Raw genomic sequence first — 21934 nt, forward strand, 5'->3', positions numbered from 1 at the left:
TGAGATCTTTTCAGATTAACAAACCAGATATTGGCCTATTAAATCATAAATAAATGTAACAGTTCCTCCACAAAATAGAGAATCTTATTAGAGATGCCATAATGTCGTCGGCTATGGACCTGGATGCATTCATAAAAAGACAAAACAAGTCAAAATGTGAAAACATTAATTCATTAATTTTCGTTGAATAGCTCTTATTATAGCAAATGTTAAAAAAAGGCCTATCTTTAAATACACATCATCTAAGTAGCCTACAGCATAGGGATATTTGTGTTCTGTAGGCGAGTAACTGATTCACAAATCCAGTAAGATATTCGGAAGTGTTTTGATTCACTAAAAGAACCGGCTCATAAGATTTGGGAATCAGACTACCCTGACCACGATGTATGTTGTTGAGTCATTTAAAGGAACCGGTTCACAAGATCGAGTCATTCGTTTGATCGAGAAGCGTTTTACTTCATTTGAACTCTTCACTGCCTTCTCTGTTATAGTTATTTTAACAGAACTAAGTGAAAAAAAATTTTCATCACAAAATGAAGTTTGAATTCACTTGTAAAAATAATAAATAGGCTAGCCGACGATTTGAACACATTATCTCTGATAGTCAGAGCCTAGTGATTTTTTATAATAGCCTTATTCTGCACTAACGTCATTATTGAAATGCTAAAGGGGCAACACGTAGGGCTGGACATATTTAACTCCGGCTGTTTTGACGGGCTTGTTCCGCTGTTACAGTAGGCTATCAGCAGTAGTAAAGGTGTAGCCGTCTCACTTTCTCAGTCCCTGACTGAGTCCGGCCCCGCCCTTTCAGCGATTATAGGCTACATATATTCCGGAGCTCCAGGAACGGAGCGAAGCTAAACGGGATATTACTACCGAAAGCGCGCACACATACACGCACGGGTGTCATTCCATGCACCATACACTCACTTCCCCTTTCTCGACGTCTATCAAAACACATTTTGGGGACGCTCTCTCCCTCACATCCACGGGTTTATGGCCGCTACGCTTCTAACGATGAGCGCTGCGCTCGCACCGGGACAAGATGACTTTCTCTCGCTTCTCAAACCCTCACTATCCGACGGCTTTCAGGAGGACTCCTCTCTGTTTTCCTTTGAAGCCAAGAATCCCGATACGGAAAGGGGCTTATCAAACGACTATTGTCAGGTAAATTGTTTTTATCAGTTATCTGAATGGTGCTCTCGAAGACTGTATAAATTAAAGATCACATGCCTCAGTCGTGTGAAAGGTGGGCCATCGTAGATGATGCGGCATCCTGCACGCCTGCAGTCCCATCAGCATCATGTCCCATTAAAGGCGTTCAGCGATGTGCGATTCTTTCATTTAAGGAACTTTTCTATTCCATAGGTAGCCTAAATTTTTTTTAAATAAAATGCGTTTTTTTTTTAATAAATAACTAGATTAAAATAGACGTAAAGTTCGTTTTAATGATAGCTGAAATGTTGGATTTAGATTCTTAGAAATTAATCAATTTAATTGTGACCCTCATCTAGATTTTTTAAACCTCACATCATTCAATACACGCAGTACAATTTTACTTTGCACTTTACCATGAGAACTTAAACATATTTTCAATGTAGGCCTATTAATCAATTGTGTGTGCATTTTTTTATAACAACTTAACAGTCATTACCAAGTAGCTCACCTTAGAGAAACAAAACAAAACATTTTGCTCATTTAACCTACACTGCAAAAAAAGTTGCTGCTTTAAAATTTTAAGTGCAATCAACTTAAATGTTTAAGTCATTTACATTACATGTATGTTAACTTAAATTACATTAAACTGTTTTTTTAATTAGTCGAACTTGATATAACTTATAACAAAGTTGAAAATTGCTTAACTTATTTTGATGAGTTAAAGCAATATAAAAAAACGTTGTCATAACTTATTGATCATATAATTTTTTTCTCTCCTAAATGCTTTACCATTACACCATATCAAGCAGTTACAATTTCAAGATCAGAAATTGATTTTAAGATTTTTTTAAACATGTTCTGCGTTGAGCTTTGTCATTTCCAAAGTATGTTGTTATTTGAAAGTTGGTTGACTTCTTTAACTTCGCGAGTTCAGTGCTTAGTTTATCCGTGTTCTCCAAATAGTAAAAAACAAACAAACAAACAAAACATTAACGTTACGGTAGCCATCATTAGGCTAGGCTACTGTCACATAGCATAAGCCTAGTTTGAAGAATCGTCGTTGTTCAAGATTTCAATTGTCCTCAATTGTATAATCTGTCATTATGCACTTCAAAGGGATTTTGTGATGTTTTTTGGGGGGTTTCCCCGTGTCTGTAATGCAGGGGAGCGTCTGGGCTGGGTCGGACAGCGCACAGGCTCATGTCAGTTGCTTGCAGTTGGTTTCTTGGCTACCGAACCGTCAACAACTGACTCCCCTCCCTCCTTCCTCACCCACGCGCTGCTCTCGCGCTCCGAACTCAAACTTCCCAGCAACGCCGAGCCTCAATCTGAAAACTTGTGAAAGAGATACATGTCCGGCGAACAGCTGGAAGATCTAAATCCAGAAATAGCTACGCGTAGCAGCCGCGTAACGAGCTCTGGCATTCCGAGTGTATATGTATGTGTGTGAGTGTTGTTATTGTCCCTCGTGTTTATTCCTCTAGTGACTCTGTAGATGTTACATTCAGGAGGGAGTAATGAATGAGTCTTACTTTATTCTTTTTTGCTGATTACGGGTTTATGATAATTGGTTGGCATTTATTTGGAAAGCCTGAGCAATCTCTCCAGCATGCTTTCCACCTGTCAGCAAAGTCTGTTTTGAGCTTGTGGTATGAGCGCTGTTTTACAGTCTTAGGCGGAATGTAGCAGAGACATATCGAAGAAGACTTGATAAATGCTTTACCTCTGACTGCTCCTTACAGTAACCCAACCGCTTCGTACTCTCTCAAATATATACTTGATCACAGATCAGGTGTTATTAAAACATCAAGTCCTGATTTTTAGGTTTCACAATTTCACACAAAGATTTTGCAGGTAAAGTATATCTATACCTGCAAAATTTCTGGCCTATCTCATGATGGAGGTAATGCTGTTATAGCCTACTATAAACATAATACAAAGGCAATTTAGATTAATTGAGATTTTACACAATATTTACTTGAAATTTGCACATTTTTTTTATTTTTTATGTGAATTATTTATTGTTAATTGATAAGATTTAAATACTGGGAAAAGTGACCTGTTGATCGACCAGCAGACATGGTTATCGGTTACCTTAAAATATCGATTACTCACCCTGGCCAATACATTGGTTCATCACTTGATGTGCATGATGTATTTCGCTTTACCTGATCCAACATGCTCTTCCTGTTTCAAAGAATTTTAGGTTTCTTTTTCTTATTATACATTCTAGATTAATTGACTTGTTGTGTTAGCAAGTCCAATGCTTATCCCGTTTTCTCCAAATACAAAAAAAAATGTCATTACCGTTACTCATTACTGTCGCACATAACATATTGAAGATCAGTAATCAAAGTGTCCTCAATTGAAGAGGAAGAAAATAAATATCCGTCAAATACTCCGCCTAGGCGATAAATTGGTTTGCCGGTTTATTTTTACTTGTTCCAACATGCTTTTCTATTCATATGAGGGACAATTATATTTTTGAATCCATTATTTCATAACACCAATTATCAAATAATCACATAGCACAAGTGTACTGGAGAATAAATGCTAAAATGTGTTTTCTATTATTATGCTTAATATATATTATATTTATATTGCAAGTAAATATTGAGTAGTCCATATATTTTTACTCCAAGCCAATTTGGCTTAGCTGAGTAAGCAGGCAGGTTGGCCATTGTTGTAAGAGTAAGTGAATATTTGCATTCTTGCAAGCTTTTCTAAAATGGTATGTATACTGTGTTTGTGCTCCGCCAACACAAGCAGTCCCAGGAGATCCTGCCAGCTTTGCTGACAGAAGCAGCGTATGCAATATTCCAGCAGTTATTATTCTCAATTCTGTTTACCTTGTTTGCATTTAATGGCCTTTACAACTGCATTTACAATTTTATGCTTCTCTCTTTTGCTCTCTAGGCTAAATTAGAGATGGATAAATATCTGTCTCCACAACCTATGCCTCTCCCCGACTTAAAGAAATCAAGACGAGAGAGTATCTCTGTAATGGACCAGTTTTTCGGAGACGACCACTGTTCCCCCTACAGCATCAACATGAATGTCTTTCTGCCCGATATTGCGTATCTAAGAACGGGCTTGTGCCGGCCGGCACGGCCTTCGGTCCCCAGCCAGGTCAAAACTGAACCTGTAGCGGCGCCATTCTCACATTCAGAGTGTCCAGTGAGCGTGACCGGCCCTCCTCCATCCACACTACCAGATTTCACCAGCATCTTTAACGCAAATTCCACTTCAGGCTCTGGAATGGACACCATGGACGATAACACCGGGGTCTTTGTCAAGCAGGAGATGCAAGGCTTTGACATCCCTCAGGATGGGCCACTCTTCCAGCTCCTCAACTCAGAGCTGGACGTCCCCCATCAAGCCGATTCTCACTCTCACTCTGTGCCCTCACAGATGCCTACTTTCCACGACCTGCACTTAGCGACCCAACAGACTGCTTCCAAACCATACAGTGGCATGTCCTCTGCCGGGTACCATCTCGGCCCAGGTCACTTCGTCCATCCTCAGGGTCAGGCTCACCCGCAGCTCAAAATGCCCTATCTTCCCCCTACGCCTCCCACTTCAGAACCTGGCAGTCCTGACAGACAGAAGGAACTGCTCCACAATCTGACACCACCACCATCTTACGCCGCCACTATCGCCTCCAAAATGGCTGTCCATGCACCCAGTCACCCAACCCCCACCTCCACACGACCTTCCTCGACCAACGGGTCCATGCCTGTCCGTTACAACCGAAGGACAAACCCAGACCTCGAGAAAAGACGGATACACCACTGTGATTTTCCAGGTACAGAGAATATACAAATTGTTTCAATTGAACTTAAATGAATCATGTTGAGCTAAAAAAGCATATAGCCAAATTCACAAGATGCTCCTGTGTTTTCCGGAGCACAACGCTGCTTTCTACTGGGCTTTCTTACTCACACGCTTGAATCCACTGTTAAATAATTCAGAGACGGGCAAAGCCTTTTAACCAGTGCTCAAAACGAATGCCAAAGAGTTGACGTCAGGCTAATTGTTATTGAATCCTGTTGCATCAAATTGACTGGGCAAATTGTAAAACAGACAAGCCTCACAGTGCCATTAATAGTGCATTTACGCTAAGAAGCTGCATGTCTGAAACGACGTGCTTCACAATTAAGAACCCATCACTGCTTTCCTTCACTGAGTGGGGTTTTACAGCTAACGACATGAGATGGGCTTTGGATTCCTAATTGGAAAAGAAAGCATACTGAAACCAAAGAACAGGATGCTCTTGTTTGTGACTGTGGTGATGAGTGAACCAACTGATTTTTTTTGTTGGTGACTTAAAAGAATAAATTGCTCTCTTGTCGTACATCAAACATTAAAATGCCATTGTTTGTTTTATAATGTATAACTGAAAAATTTAATAATTTTAATATTGTTTTAATGTTTGTTTGTTTTATCAATAGCCTCCCAACAGTTTTATATCTCAAAACATTAGAACAAACTTGTCATACTGTTTATGCATCAAGCATGATAACTGCATTTTTTATTAATTTTCCCCGTTTTCACAGAGAAGGTTTAAGCCTATAGTCTCAGTTTTAAATGCATGTTTGCTGAAAGCAACTTGCACTGACATATTTTAAGATATTACAATCTTTGATTTTACCATTGTTTTGTCTCAAGATGCACACCAGTAATGTTTTTTTTTTTTCTAAGGCACATTTATAAAAGCTACTTAAATGCCCTAATTAAACTAAGGCCTAATCCTGGTTTAATCTAAACCCTGTCTGTGAAACCAGGCCTTGATCATTTTAATTGTTTTAATAATATATTTTTTTCATCATAAATAGCCTCCCAACATTTTTTCTCTCAAGAAAATGAAAGCACTCTTTTCATACTGTTTATGCATCAAACATAATAATTACATAGTTTTTTTAAATACTTCAAATATTTAATTTTTATATTTTTTATCAATAATCTCCCAAGATTTTTGATCACACAAAAGATCAATGCAATCAAAATAATTGCATTGCTTTTTAATACTTATAATTTAAATATTTAATCATTTCTAATATTCATAATTTATATGTTTTTGTATTATCAATAGCCTCCTAACATATTTATCTCTCAAAAAATGAAAACACTCTTGTCACGCTAGTGCATCAAAATTAATGATTGCATTGTTTTTAATACTTATCATTATAATTTAAATATTTCATGTATAATTATTTTCATAATGAATAATATTTTTATTAATAGCCTCACAACAATTTTTTATAACTTATTTAAATATTTAATAATTTAAAATTATTTCAGAAATACTCACTAGCCTTCCAACTTTTTTTAAACACACAAATGCTTGATACTGTTGTTTTTAACAAAAGCTGTTATTTGTTTTTAGGTTGTAAGAAAGTTTACACCAAGTCGTCCCACCTGAAAGCTCACTTGAGGACACACACTGGTAAGAGTTCTCCAATTAAAAATGGTGTTATTTATGCTCGATAAAGCTGCCCCTTCTATTTTGGCACTTTACTGTCATGTTGCTGGGCAGAAGTGCGTTGTTGGCATGCACATGCGTTCATTCTTGCACGATGCCTGAAAGCTATCCTGCGCCGCTTCCTAATATGAGATTGCACCAAAACCATGCCCAAATACATCAGCAGGAACAGCCTTTTCTACTTCCTTTTTCCATATCATATTATAACGTCCAATATTTGAATGTCCTCTTGGCAACATTTGAATATATCAGTAGTACATTTGAAATTTCATTGTTTAGATTGCTCTTTCTATATATAAAAATATATTTGGAGATACACATTTAGCATCTGAATGGAAGTAAACAGAAGAGCAGACCTCATTTGACCCAGCGGAGTGAATCTGAATATTCAAGAATTCCAGAACGTGGCCTTTGGCATGTGAACTTAATAAACTGATAAACCGCTGTACTTATCAGGCCAATCAAAAGTTTGTAGATTTTTCCAGCTATAGATTTATTTTTGTTGTCACCAACGTCCTGAGCTTAATTACTTGCTCATACTGCCTGTAAAGCACTATTACGATAAGATAACAACACCCACTCTTTTCTATTGACATGGCATGATTTAGTCTTTTGACAGTGTTTTGTTTTAAAACAAAAATGAAACATCACTGAACTTACTTAAGCTGCACTTTGACGCTATTTTCTTCTGGAAACAAACTTTTTTGCATTATTTTCCTGTTATCTCTGTAAAGCTGCTTTGAAACAATCGGTATTGTAAAAAGCGCTATATAAATAAATGTGACTTGACTTGACATGACTTGTTGCTGTATTCGAATAAACAACATGTCAAAATGAGATTTATAATTACAAAGCCGATGTTACTTTCAAATTCATAATGATATTTTTCTAGAGAATGGGCGGGTCAGTTTAATAATGCCTACGTCTAATGTACACAAGTTACGCAATATTGCTTAAAACACACACACACACACACACACACACACACACACACACACACACACACACACACACACACACACACACACACACACACACACACACACACACACACACACACACACACAATAAAAAGAAAATACAAAGTTTATTAAATAAAATGGAAGTTTACTAAATTACCTGGTCATTTTTCACACTTACGATACTGTTCAAAAGTTTGCAGTCTATACGATTTTTAAAGATAAGAAGCATTCTTAATATTATAAATGTTAAAAACAGTTGTGCTTCTTTTTTTTCTTTTTTTTGTGGTAATCGTGGTACATTTTTATTCAGGATTCTTTGATGAATACAAAGTTCAAAAGAACAGCATTTATTTGAAATAGAAATCTTGGTAGCACTTTACAATAAGGTCCCATTACCTAACGCTAATTAATGCGTTAACTAACATTAACTAACAATGAGCAATGCATTTTTTACAGTAGAAATACGAGTGTTCATTGTTAGTTCTTGTAAGCTCAGGTCCATTAAATAATATTAACAGATTCAACTTTTGATTTTAATAATGTATTAGTAAATGTTGAAATTAACATTAACTATAATTAATAAATGCTTTAGAAGTATTTTTAATTGTTAGGTCATATTAAGTAATGTAGGTAATGGAACCTTATTGTAAAGTGTTACCGAAAACTTTTGTATCAATTTAAATGTCTTTACTGTCACTTGTGTTCAATTGAATACATCCTTGCTGACTAAAAGTATTAATTTGTTAAAAAAACAAAACAAAACACCATGTCCAGATAGCAACTCAAGATAAAACCCAATCCAACCAGTCCCTGGAGAGAAGAGATGAGCCTCAGGCAGACAACGCATGAGATGCGCAATCCTAACAAGTCATTACAGGATCCCTGTTCAGGGCTCTCCTCACAAACGTTAAAGCTCAAGACAGGCACATGTTCTGACGTTTTGCTGGTTAATTGTTTTTGAGCGCCACACCTACTGCATGAGGTTGAAACAGCTGAACACGCAGTATCACTCTTTATAGTCCTTTGGCTCTCATTTTCTATTACAGTACTTTAAAGGCTATAGCCCAGATGAATGAAAACATTGTGAGGAAGTTTTCAGTGTGTCATTTGCACTGATATTTCAAATAATCTAACAATAATTGAATTACTTAAAGCACATAATGTTTACAATGCTCAGCTCAAAAAATACATCTCAAAACAAATAATTGTCATAATTTATTCAGCGGAACCACTATGCGTTTTTTTTTGTGTGTGTGTACCACAAAGAAGTTTTTTTTTTGTTTTTTTAAGTGTTGTCCATACTGTCAATGTGGTCCAATGTTGTTTTGGACCCCACTGACTTTCATTGTATGGACAAAAAAAGTTGAACATCCTTCAAAATATTTTCTTTTGCGTTCCATAGAATAAAGTAAGTCAAGGTTTGGAACAGCATGAGGATAAGTAATTGATTACAGAATGTTCATTTTTGAGATAATTATCTTATACAAGGACACAAAATAAAGTCTTTAAATCTCACATGTCATTCTTTAAGTCGTCTAGACATAAGATTTGCTCCTCTTTTTTTCACTATCTGTCATCGACTATCCGAATTTCAAGCTTTGAAAGGGTTTTAATGCATGTGCTGAGCTGGCAGGATTTTCCGAAGGGATTATCAAACCGACCTGATTTCAGGAGGAAGAAATAACCTTGTCGTCTTTTGAAAAACGCACTTTAAAACTTCTAAACCCGAGTTCTAGAAAGGCAAACATTGTGCTGCTATTTATGGCCGACAATGAGTTTAGTCTTGTCAGGCTCCACGAACATACCAAAATCCTGAAATACTTTAATCTTAGAGATCGCGTTAAGTGAAGTTTATTAGGTAGCTCCACACCTCTCTGTATGTTTGTTATGGTTACTAGCAATGACAGAAAGAGAAACACTACCCACACAGATTACTCATTTAGTATTACTAATGTATTAGAGAAAAGAAACCTGTTTTTTTAATTTATTTTTTTACTGTGAATGAGTTTCTTCTGTGTTCTAGTGGTGACTCCATGTGCTTAAGTTGATGTCCATTGTGTTCTGTGTCCAGGTGAGAAACCGTACAGGTGCACGTGGGAAGGCTGCGACTGGCGGTTCGCCCGTTCCGATGAGCTGACGCGTCACTTCAGGAAGCACACCGGAGCCAAACCCTTCCAGTGCGCCGTGTGCAGCCGCAGCTTCTCTCGCTCCGATCATCTCGCCCTGCATATGAAGAGGCACCAGAATTAGACGCAAACACACACGCACTGAAACAGACACACATGCTTATTATTATGCACATGAAGTGATAACAAAACAACTTATTTCTTTCTCTACGCCGCGACGAACCTTATAATGTTTAGGGTAATCTTCTCTCTCTGACCGGTCGAGAGTGTTGAGCTGTCGACTGTAAACTGAAAAAAACGTTTGATATTGAAAATCATGAAAGCCAATTTTTAGTGGTAGCTTCAGATATAACGCCCGTTCCTTTTTTCATCTCTCTTTAGGATCTATAGATCACATTTTCATTCTTGTACATGAGATCCTCTAATTGGAAAATGAAACGTTTTTAAACGTAATGAAATGGAACTGTAAAATACACAGGATTCGTTCTTGTACATCTGGAAAACACCAAGACACAACTCCCATTATTTTACTTTGCACTTGAATTAGACTGGAAATATGAATATCTATGTATGATAAATACTTTGAATATATATATATATCACTGGAATAGTTACTCCTCATAGTGGGGTTTCAAGTACACAGCCTATACTGCGATTCCCTCTTTTTAGTTGTTGAAGTATTTATAGCTTTGGATGATAATGTGCTGCTACTGAACAGCAATTATTTCATGAATTATTAAACATTGGTATAGAAAAGCAATGAGAAGTGGAAAATGGCTTTAGACAGCTGTGTGATTTGTACAGTCCCCATTATACACACAGAAGCATGCCGACCGTTTGTTTTCCCACTGTCATTGATGTATAAGCTCATATGAATGTACGAGACCACAGTGACTGTTCTTTTGAAATAATGCCTTTGGATCACATTTCATCTTAAAGTGCCTTTTCATGTTTGTTTTTATCAGCAGCACATGCTACGACTTCTTGTTCATGAAAAGACAGTCAGTAAAAACTCAGCAGGTTACCATTATTTCACTATTACCACAATTCGGCTGCCTTTCATAATAGAAAGAGAGGGTTAAAGTATCGTCTGGTTCTTTCTTGTAAAATCAATGTATTTATTGCATTGGCTTTGTGAAGTGGAATTTGACAAGTTTTGTGTAATTGAAATGCCTTAATGTAAATAATATGACATTTTATTGTAAATATTATTTTGATTTATTTTCTTTTTTTGTTGTTGAAAAAGTAGGGCATCATATTGCTCTGGATTTTGGCTGTGTGACTATTTTTGTTTCTTTGAATTTTTTATATTTCACTTAAACTTATTTTGTAGATTATATTTCTAAATTGGTTGTTCTCATGACAAACATTTTATGTCTACTGATTGAAATGAATTCTAATAAAATCAACTTCATAATTTTTAATGCTTTTTACAAACTGAAGTTCTCTTACACATTTTTTTTCTGTGTTCAATTTCTACAAAACTATAATGATGTGTGTCTAGGTGAGTTATTATTTATGGATTCGCTAAAGGGACCTTTGCAAAAAAAAAAATCTATATAGACTTTGTGTGCGCACAAGAAACATTTGCATTCATCTCATAATTACCATAGAAACTTTTAACTGTAAAAAGCTTTCACATGCTTGTAAAACTTGTAATTACAACGTGTAAACTGGTAATTTTCTGAGAGCTATGACTTGTACCACCTGACCACTGCAGATTTAAGATGTGTTCGACTTGAAGTGGTGCTGTCTGCTGAGCATTAGAAATGTTTTTTTGCAAAGTCCAAAAAGGATTTTTATTTTTTTATTTTTGCAGTCACTTTAGGGGCTCCATTACTACACTGGTGGAACAAAAAATAATTAATCATCCTCCCTTAAAGCAGATAAACTGCATTTCTATAGTTTACACTGGTGTATGCCTAGGGTTTCCTGCTCACTCCCTTTAGAGTCACCATAAACTAGTTGACCAATTTCTATTTGTTGATGTTTCTAAGGTTCAAGAAAAAAATACTACAAAGAAGTAAAGATAAAACTATCATCAAAGCAGAAATTTACGTATCAAAGATCACTTGGACCCATGCCACACACTTTGAATGTGCTCTTATCTGATGGTTGACATCGTAAAGGAACACTTTTCACAAATCAAACAAACCCTCAAGCTATGAAAAAAAAAATTAATGGAAATTCCTTTTTATGTCAACAAATGCCAAAATTGAGAGTGACATTGACAGTGCAACCTCAGTGTTATTTTTATATTGTCCAGTGCAACCCATTTAGAATTTTACATCTTGCCCAATTAAACAAAGTGTTAAAGTGATAGTTCACCCCTGTCATCATTTCCTCGCCCTCATGTTGTTCCAAACCTGTACGATCTTTAAGATATGTTTTGAGATATATATTTTTTTCTTTTTCAAAACGTTTGGTTACCAACATTTTTCAAAATATCTTCTTTTGTGTTCCACAGAAGTAAGAAATTGGTTTGGAACTTTGGACCAACACGAGTGTGAATAAATGATGACATAATTAGCATTTTTGAGTGATAATTTGCATTTTAATGTTATTAAGAGATTACAGACGGCATTAGTGACCATAAAAGTAATTTGATGTTAGAATTTGGTTGTAATTCAAGATTTCTATATTTCATATGGGCACGACTGTTACTTAATAGCTGACGTGCAGCTCTTGTTCAGGACAGATCCCACAAAACATAAACACAAACTCCAACATAACATCCTTTCAAAATCAATCTTATCACTGGAATCTTAATGGTGTTTCTGCCAGAACTGATGATTGCATTGCTCACAGGCTCATAGATCCCATCCAGAGTCCACTGTGACTACTGAAAACGTCATCACTCAAATTGAACCTCTTCACAATAATTCTGGAATTAGTATGATTCCCCTCCATAATTTTAATCTGATTCTCAACTGGTAATTGGTATAAAAATGTATCTGTAATGTTCAGACTCTCAGGCCCTGAAACGATCAGTGTGGATGGACATTTGCTGAATGCACTGTTTACTTTAAGAGGCATCGGCGGTTTCTTGGGGTGCAACCGAATTACAAGCTGCCAAAACGTTGGGGACCCCTGTGAGCAAAGAAACAACACATCTTTTGATATGAGATCAGGAAACACCACAAAGGAAAATAAATGCTTTCATTGCTTTTAAGGAGAAGGGGAATTTCTCCCTCTCTTCTACATATGTTCCTGGTTTGATTCCTCTGACAAATCTCAGCCCCTGGACATAATGAACTTCAGATGCCAAAGACAGGCAAACAATGGAAGCTCCACTGGACCCAATCAGGAGGTTCTCCAGGGTTCCTCCTGCGAATTGTTACTCCTACAAGTCCTCTTCTCTCCTCCACTCTTTCTTCCTCTCCTGCCTTCCCCTTTCCGTAGCCTAGATGGAGGTTTTAAACCCCCAAGGGTGAACATTATTTCTCTAATGCATAGGGCCCCTAGTTTTTTCTTCACTTTCAGCCCTCAAAACATCATAAGCTGCACTTTCTCATAACCTGTCCAAGCCAGATCAATACAAATGAGTCTCCCTTTGCTGTAAACAAACAAAAGTGCCAAAGACAAGGGAAACAGCTTTATTTCTCACAGATTTGTTCATTATGATATGGATAGTGTCAGACAGGGGTAACATGGACTGGCATCAGCCTTACAAATAAAGGGTATTTGATGTAAATATGGTTCCATGAAGAACTTTTAACATTCATTGAACCTTTCCATTACACAAAAGGTTGTTTGTAGAGGGAAAAGGTTCTACAGATTATTAAAATGTTATTTAAACTAAGTAAAATTGTTCCTTTAAGAACTGCTCATCGAAACGTTCTTTGGGTAACCAATAATAGTCCAGTAACACTTTAGTAATTCTCACTATTAACTAGTTGCTTATTAGCCTGCATATTAAATTTTGGCTGTTTATTCATTCTTATAAAGCACAAATTAATATCTTATTCTGCGCTACAATATTCTACATATACCATAATCCTACCCAATACCTAAACTTAAAAACTACCTTACAAACTATTAATAAGAAAGTAATTAGGAGTTTATTGAGGCAAAAGTCCAGACTGAGATTTCATTTTCTATATCTTTGCAATGAATGAATTTCATCATTCAGTATTCCAGGTATTCCTCAATTAACTTGTTTTAGGTCATTAAAAATCCTTATTTTAATTTTTCCTTTCTTACTTTGCAAATATAAATCGTTTTTGTGTCACTATTCTTCTAATGCACAACATGGGTCTAAAATGACCCGTATTCATTCCCTATGTTATTTAAATCATGAGTATTTCTTTGCTGAATCTTTGAAGAAATGCATTTTTATCATTTATTATTCCAGGTATACATTAAATATCTTGTTTTTGATTTCCACATCATTATGTTTATTTTTCCTTTCTTACTTTATAAACAGACACAGTTTTGTATATCTAGATCAATTTTACACACATGGGGCAAAAATGCCCCATATAGGAACCTTTGATATTTGTAAATAGTAGGAACATATTTACTGCAGAAAAACTATTCACCTGCCACACATTTCACAACTCAACACACACTGCTTTTGTATATTTCATGCATGTAAGTCTTATTTTATAATTTGTTTGTCACAGAAAATATTTGATATTTAGTGAAAGACAACTGGATTTAATATTTGAACGTTTAGGTTACCTTGACCTTGAAATCCTATTAGCTAGCTTGCTGTTGACATATTCTATTCTATCCAATGTTAGCTAGGTCAACAAAATAAAAGTTGAAATAGAACGTTATTATACATACAAGTATATATTGTTGCTGTCGGGCGGGAACCTTGTATCTCCATATTTCGTCATTTTTATTTGTTGTCATAAATCAATGCTATCGGTCACGCTTTACGACTGTCAGTGAACTCTTACCCAGAACAAGCTAGACATACTGCCTGTCATGATGAAGCCATTCAAATTGAGGGAGAAGCATAGCTCAGAATTTGGGTTCAATGTGTTGAAGAAGGGAAAGGCAGTTGTCCTCCTAAACACCATGCATGATGAAAAAAAGAAACCAGAAATGATCCAATACTACAATGTGCTGGATGTTGCCACCCTCAATGCCTACACTATACTGCACAACACCCTGAATACATGGGTGGTGTGACCTATTCATCAAGGAGCTGCATGGTCGAGGAGCTTGTCATGCCCCATATGAAGAGGCGCTTGGAGGGCACCTCCAAAAAACCCCAGGATGTCGTTTGGAAAAAAAGTAGTGGTTTAACCCCGGCCTCCTGGCCAAATTTGCCCATTGGACTCTGTCCATCATCATGGCCTCCTAATCATGATGATCAGGTGGATGCTGCACATTGGTGGTGGTTGAGGAGATTCCCCCGTTCCATGTAAAGCACTTTGAGTTCAGACAAAAGTGCTACATAAATGTAACAAAAAACAAAAAAACAAAAAAAACGCAGCCACCACCCGGCCACAGGAGGAAATCAGCATGAGGGCCAATCAAGGAGTGCACCAGGCCCGTGTGCAACGAGCACAAAAGTGTAGTTGTCATTTGTGAGACATGTAAGCACTGAGATAGCAATTTAAGATGGCGCTGTACCCGTGTGATTTTATTTTGTCAGTTTTTTTTCATTCAGTCCCATTCACCACAATTCACTGCAGTTGCACTACACTACAGTTCAATTTCAGTGTTATCGGTTATATGTGTGTTATGTGTGACAAAGTGGCCAATAAACATATTTCAAGTGTTACAGTAAATGTGTTGATCTAAATAACTGCGAAACTGGTTATTTTAACAAAAAGTTATCACGTATGCATAGATGGGTCATTTTTGACCCATGGGTAAACTTGATGTATTAACACAGAGCCTAGGAAATATTAAAATATGAATTTGTGATCACTGAAAACTATGTATTTTGAATATTCATAAATCATAAATTCATAGATCATGGAATATTAAATGCTGAAATAAAGTGATTTCAAAAGATGAAAAAGAAAAGCCAAGCCATCCATGAAATAACATAAGAAACGAATACGGGTCTTTTTAAACCCATGTTGTGAATTTGAAGGGGTTTGCATAGCTTGCGCATCAAAGGGTTTATAGTGAGAATAGGACTCTAATCTAAAGTGTGACCAATGGATCTTCTATAGCTGCGAAAACCTTTTCTGGAGCTTTTATTTCTGAGAGTGTATAATCAAGTTAGCATAATTTATCCCAACACTAAGCCTTGATAGGTTTGTAGTTATTCGGATTGGGAAAGGTCAAAGGCATGTTAAAGACATTCAGCTTAACTTTAGACCAATCAAGCAAAAGTGACGATTATATGGGCCTTTTATGTAAGCCAGTAAAGTTCAAGCAGTCAAGGTGTCAGTTTTTGGGCAGAAATGCCAGTCTGATTTACAGCACTCCTCATATCACCCGACTTGTATCTTCCCTCAAGCACAAGTCATGCAGCTGGATGGTCAGGGTAAATGTTCAGCAAGCAAAACTACACTGAATGTTCAGAGGGAGTTTCTGGACACACAGCCTTTGGATAAATTACTAAGGCTATGTTTACATGACAACAATGTACTAAATACTGAAAAGTTTTTCCTTCATTTTTTCGCGTACAGACAACATTGTTGTCAGAATGATCCCGTTCACAAGGATCTGCTAAAATGACCAAAAATGCTGTATTATGCATGTCAGGCCAGTAGTTGGCGATGTCACTTTGTAAAGAAAAACTACTGGCCTATAGACCTCATGCACCAGAGAAACAAGCGCACAGCCATCTTAAGTATTTTGTCTCTGAACTTCCGTTTTTGCGGCTCTATATATGCAATGCTATCTCGCGACCAATTCGTACGAGTGAGTAAAAGGTGGCCAATTCGTACGACCTCACTCGTACAAATTCGTACGATTTGTCTAAACCCACGTGATGTTAACACTTTAAAACTGGCTTTGGCGATTAAATGAAACTCAACAGTTACTCACCAGTTGTCTAGTAATTTTATTATGAATATAAACATAATACATTCAAATCAAACACGTGCAAACTGTCTACCAAAGAAAACATCTAACACAACTCAAACTTGTACCTTAGTAGAAGGTTTATCCTCAGATGTTTGTCTAGGCTGCCTAAAATTATCTTCTCTAGAGCTCCATGTGGTCCTCGGCTTAAGCTACCAGAATGATGTCACAATGTATTCTGAAGAAACAGCCTTTTTCTTTTCTCTTGTGATGCTCCTCATTTGTAATTCACTTTAAAAGCATTATTGAATACATGTAACTATGTTTGTGACAAATTTAAAAGAAAAACAAATCACATCTGACAAAATATATAGTTTCTTGGCTGATGGGATATATTTAAGTTTACATTTTCTCAATTTACTTTCTATATTTGTGTAAAAAAAAAAAAAGAGGCAAATTTGGACTTGATACAGCTCAGTTTTTTTCTGAGCAGCAATTCATGTCTGGTTAAATTAATTGTTGAATTACTCATAAAACATTATAGATACCATATATTATCACATTCAAAAAGGAAGATTAACACAGTAACAATTATTTAATCCAAGAACAAAACTAAACTTCTAATCTTCTAAAGTGAAATAATAGCATGTCAGTTTGGACCATGAGCACAGCTGATTGGTCTTTACTTGAATGTTACAGTCTGGTTGAATTACTTCGAAAAATGTTGCATTTCCTGTTCAACTTAAATATGAAGTTATATTGTTTAACTTACAAGTGCACCTTATATTTACTGAGTGTTAAAAGGACTTCTGGCTCATTGAGCAGATTAAAAACAATTAATGTCACATCTGGGCTTCTGGCCGCAGGCCGATCCAACATGCTGCTTTTGGTGCATTTTTTCCAGTGTAGCTTTGAAGACCACCCACACAGAAAGGAGGACCTGTTCCCAACACACTGTGGAAACATAATAAGCATTGAATGAACACATGGGAGCATGAGCTTATGGTTCTAATCATGTTCTTAATACCTTAATGGACAGTGGTTTCAAATGGGTACTTTCCCCTCTTAAACATCAACAGAGCTACTCCTGCGGGGGCTGCGGTGTTGCAAATGGCTAATCATGACATTTGTTTGCCATAGCTGAAGACAAACTTAAGCTTCCAGAAGACAGCTTGGACGCTGGTACGCATCTATGTGTTAAACAGAGGGTGATTCAGTGGCCTGCAGGGTCCGTTTCCGTGATTCAGTCTCTCGGTACTCTCACACCTCAGCGTGAGGAAAACAGAATGGCAGACGGCGAACCATGAAACACTGCGAGTTTGAGAGGCAATCTCATGAGCTGATGTACTAAAACAGCTGCGGCATGGGAACGCTTCAGAGCCTCAGTTGTTTGGTTGTGTCATGGCGGAAACACGTTCACATGTGGTGACCGCTTTTTAATTCTGACCCTTTGTTTATTAAGTACACTTAAATTAGATGTCTGTAATGAGCAGGCTCTTATTCAAGCGTCATATAGAGACGGTACAAAACAGATTATTTATAGATGGTTTGAATGACAAATGAAGTGCCTTGTTTGAGGCTGAATCGGCATAAAAAATACAGAGTGAATACTTATAAAAGAGGTAAGGTATCTACTTTCATTAAGCACCCCTAAAAAGTCAATGAGCATTATATATAATCTCACACTTATTAACATTTTTTATTTATATATATATATATATATATATATATATATATATATATATATATATATATATATATATATATATATATGTATAATAAATATATATATATATATATATATACATACATAGATATAATGTTATCACATCTATGAGGCAAAAGAGACAGATAAACATAGTCAAGGTAATTTAATTCAAAATCAAAACAAAAAAAACATAAAGGTTTATTATTCTTAAGCCATATATTTTTTGTTTGAATAATTTGTATTTTTATTATTATTAAAAAAAGATTTAGATAAACTAATTGAAAATGAGTATATATATATATATATATATATATATATATATATATATATATATATATATATATATATATATTATAATAATAATACCTATATAATTATATAATGATATATACAATTTAAAAATGTATTTCAATTTATGAATTTAAGTTTTTTTGTTTTTTTATTGTTAACTATAATATCCCTGCTGTAGTAAATGACGCTTTAAGAGCAACAGTGGATGGGGAAATAAATTCACACCAAACTGTTGTATGGCTTCAAAAGCCTTAATATAGCGCACACATTGTTTGGACTTCCGTGGTTTTGTCATTTTTTTGGAAATTAATATTAAAACAACAATGTTCAGCTTGGACTAACTAACTAACTAACTAACTAACTAACTAACTAACTAACTAACTAACTAACTAACTAACTAACTAACTAACTAACTAACTCAATAAATAAATAAATAAATAATATATGAATGCAGTACAAGAGTGATGATTGGTGCAAGAGAGTAATTACATTTTGTGTGTTCTATAAATCAAAATGCACACACTGGTTTAGCAAAAAATCTGAATGGTTACAGCCCTGTCATAAAAGCCGAAACTGGTTTGACATTTCTCTGTATTCCTTTTTGTGCTTTGGCTGTTTCGCTGTATAAGATGTTGTTTTAGCAGGTTCCCATTGTGACAACTTACCTCCTATAGTTATTGCTCAACGGAAGTTATTACATGTCAGTACCCATATGTTGTGCAGTTTGTTGAGGTTAAAGTGGGTGACATCATTTTTCATACAAAACTCCATTAATAATTATTCAACCATCATTCTACATTGATTTCTATAGGTTTTTGCTCGAAGTACACTCTAATAAGTCACCATTTTATCTGTTAATGTTTATGTAAATATAAAACTAGGTGAAGACCCTCTTGAGTGTGCTTAAGAAAGAAAGAAAAAAAAACATTGCCTGCAAACACTCATTACCTGCACAACTAAAGAAAATCAAGACATGAATAAGAGCATTTATTGATTTACTATCCACTGTCTCACACACATAGCCACACATATGCCATAAACCTGACGGATTTTCTCAATGAGCACTTATCAAATGTAGAACAGGGAGTTACAGAGTACAGGAGACCTCCTCCTTCTGTAAACAGCACACTCACTACCTGCAGCATACATAAATGATTAATGATTGTGATTCAGATATTAGATTAGTTTGATGTAAAAGGGTAGTTTATGGCATTTCATAACGGAGGGCTTTCAATAGCTCTTTGTTGGATGCAGCACCCCCCTTTCTTAAGGCTTCATTTCTTCAAAAGAAACTTTCTGGTTCCCATGCAACTGCCTGCATCTCGTATATGATGAACAGGCCTGAATGCAACCCACACATTTTACGGTTTACAGATGGTAGACATTCATTCTTCAGTATGCCTAAATGTTTTGCAGATTTCATTTGTTATAATTTCAGCATTTAAGCAACAATTAGAGGGGTTACAGTATTTATAGGCACATCTTCTCTGCACTGTAAAAAAAATATATATATATATTTTCATGATTTGTTATCACAACATTTTATATTTTGTCCAAATCAACAGATCATTTATGTGGTTCAGATAACAACATTTTGAGTTTCTGTTGATTAAACAAATCTCCATTTTTAATGTTAATGAACTTTGAACTTTAAACATTTTTAAATGAACTTAAAAGGTAACTTACTTTAAGTTAACCCAACGATATATATCGTTATTGTACAGTGTGGGTTTTAAATAAGAGTAAAAAAAAAAAAAAAAAGAACAGCAAGCAAAGACAGTTTAAAATGCACAATCATGCATAATTGACAAGCAAATGGCAAGCAAATGTCACGTAAATATGAGGAAACTTCACATGATGTATCACACTTGACACATTAATTCAACCAGTCCATCCATCTTGCTTAAAAAAAACAAAACAAAAAGCTTATTATCTTGAATAGCTGAGTTCTATTAATGGGTAATCCTTATTATGACTGGCAGCAGCCCAGCTTCCATGACAACAGATAATTGAAGCTAATAAGTTCTCATAATGATTTTATTAATTCGGTGTGTAATCTATTTGTTAGGTGATCACCTTTACTATCGGCTAGTGACCACACACCTTCCATAAAGCATGCACACACACACACACACACACACACACACACACACACACACACACACACACACAAACACGCACACACACATGCACCGACACAAACAACAAAGGTGAAAGGTGTTGATTCCTATTAAAGGTTTAAACATTTGTGTAATGCCACAAACAAATTCTCTGCTTCACAACTGCCCAATCCCCAATTTTTATTTTAATTTTTTATAAACAGATGCTCCAGGTTTCTCTGCCAAGAAATAGGTTAGATGTGTCTTGTTAATAGATATATGTTTGAGTGAAATGGACGCTACTGGATGTCAGTGACCCTGCCACAGGGCAGCAGAGAAGCTCCTTCTTCAGATTCTTCTCTTGAATCACTCAACCTGAAAAGAAACAGACTTGGGTGTAGCTATTTATAGGAATCTGGATTTTTCTGTATATATATATATATTTTTACCTCAATATATATATATATATATATATATATATATGGGCCATATTTTGAAATTAATTTTCCTGATTATATTATATATAAAATAAAAAATAGCAATGTAAAATAATATTACATATTAATTATTTTAACATTTTGAAAAAATACATTAAATACATTTTCAAACAATTATCGATGCTACCATTAATTAACATGAAATACAAAAGTAGCAGTAAATATACATAAAACAAAACTCACACAAACATAATTTTAATTTTATTAAATTTTTGCTCAAAGACCTGATTTCTGATGTGTGTAGGGAGGTTGAATATAAAATATAACATTAACCATATAACATTACAGTAAACCAATCAAGTTGTGAAAGAAATTTAGATGGATTGATGAGGCAAAAAAAACGTGATTGAAGCCCTAAAACCCTTTCCATCTTCCAAATTATATAATCAATAAGTTATGACAACATATGTTTTTACACTGCTTTAAATCATCAAAATAAGTTAAGCAAATAACTTTTTTTATATAAAAGATTCAAGTTATACAAGATTCAACTAATTTTAAAGTCAGTTTAATGTATTTTACTGTAAGTCGAACGACTTAAACATCCAAGTTGATTGTACTTTTAAGGCAGCAACTTTTTTTTTTTACAGTGTAAAAATTAAAAAATTAAATAATATTCCAATGTTCACTTTATCCAACCGGAACTCCAGCAAGCTGGGCTTGTGTGGGTGG

At 35.4% G+C, this 21934-nt stretch overlaps 1 protein-coding gene across 1 annotated transcript; it reads left to right on the top strand.

The window, feature by feature from the left end:
- Positions 1-714: 714 nt before the first annotated feature.
- klf5a (Kruppel like factor 5a) lies at positions 715-11165 on the top strand. Its single transcript, XM_077246694.1, has 4 exons — positions 715-1167; positions 4075-4963; positions 6545-6604; positions 9674-11165. Exons 1-4 carry the CDS (start codon positions 997-999, stop codon positions 9850-9852), a joined length of 1299 nt encoding a protein of 432 aa, XP_077102809.1. The 5' UTR covers positions 715-996; the 3' UTR covers positions 9853-11165.
- Positions 11166-21934: the final 10769 nt, after the last annotated feature.

The sequence above is a fragment of the Siphateles boraxobius genome, unplaced genomic scaffold, assembly GCF_051911475.1.
Source record: "Siphateles boraxobius isolate OS27281-9 unplaced genomic scaffold, OSU_SipBor_1 29, whole genome shotgun sequence".
In the NCBI taxonomy this organism is placed as follows: Eukaryota; Metazoa; Chordata; class Actinopteri; order Cypriniformes; family Leuciscidae; genus Siphateles; species Siphateles boraxobius.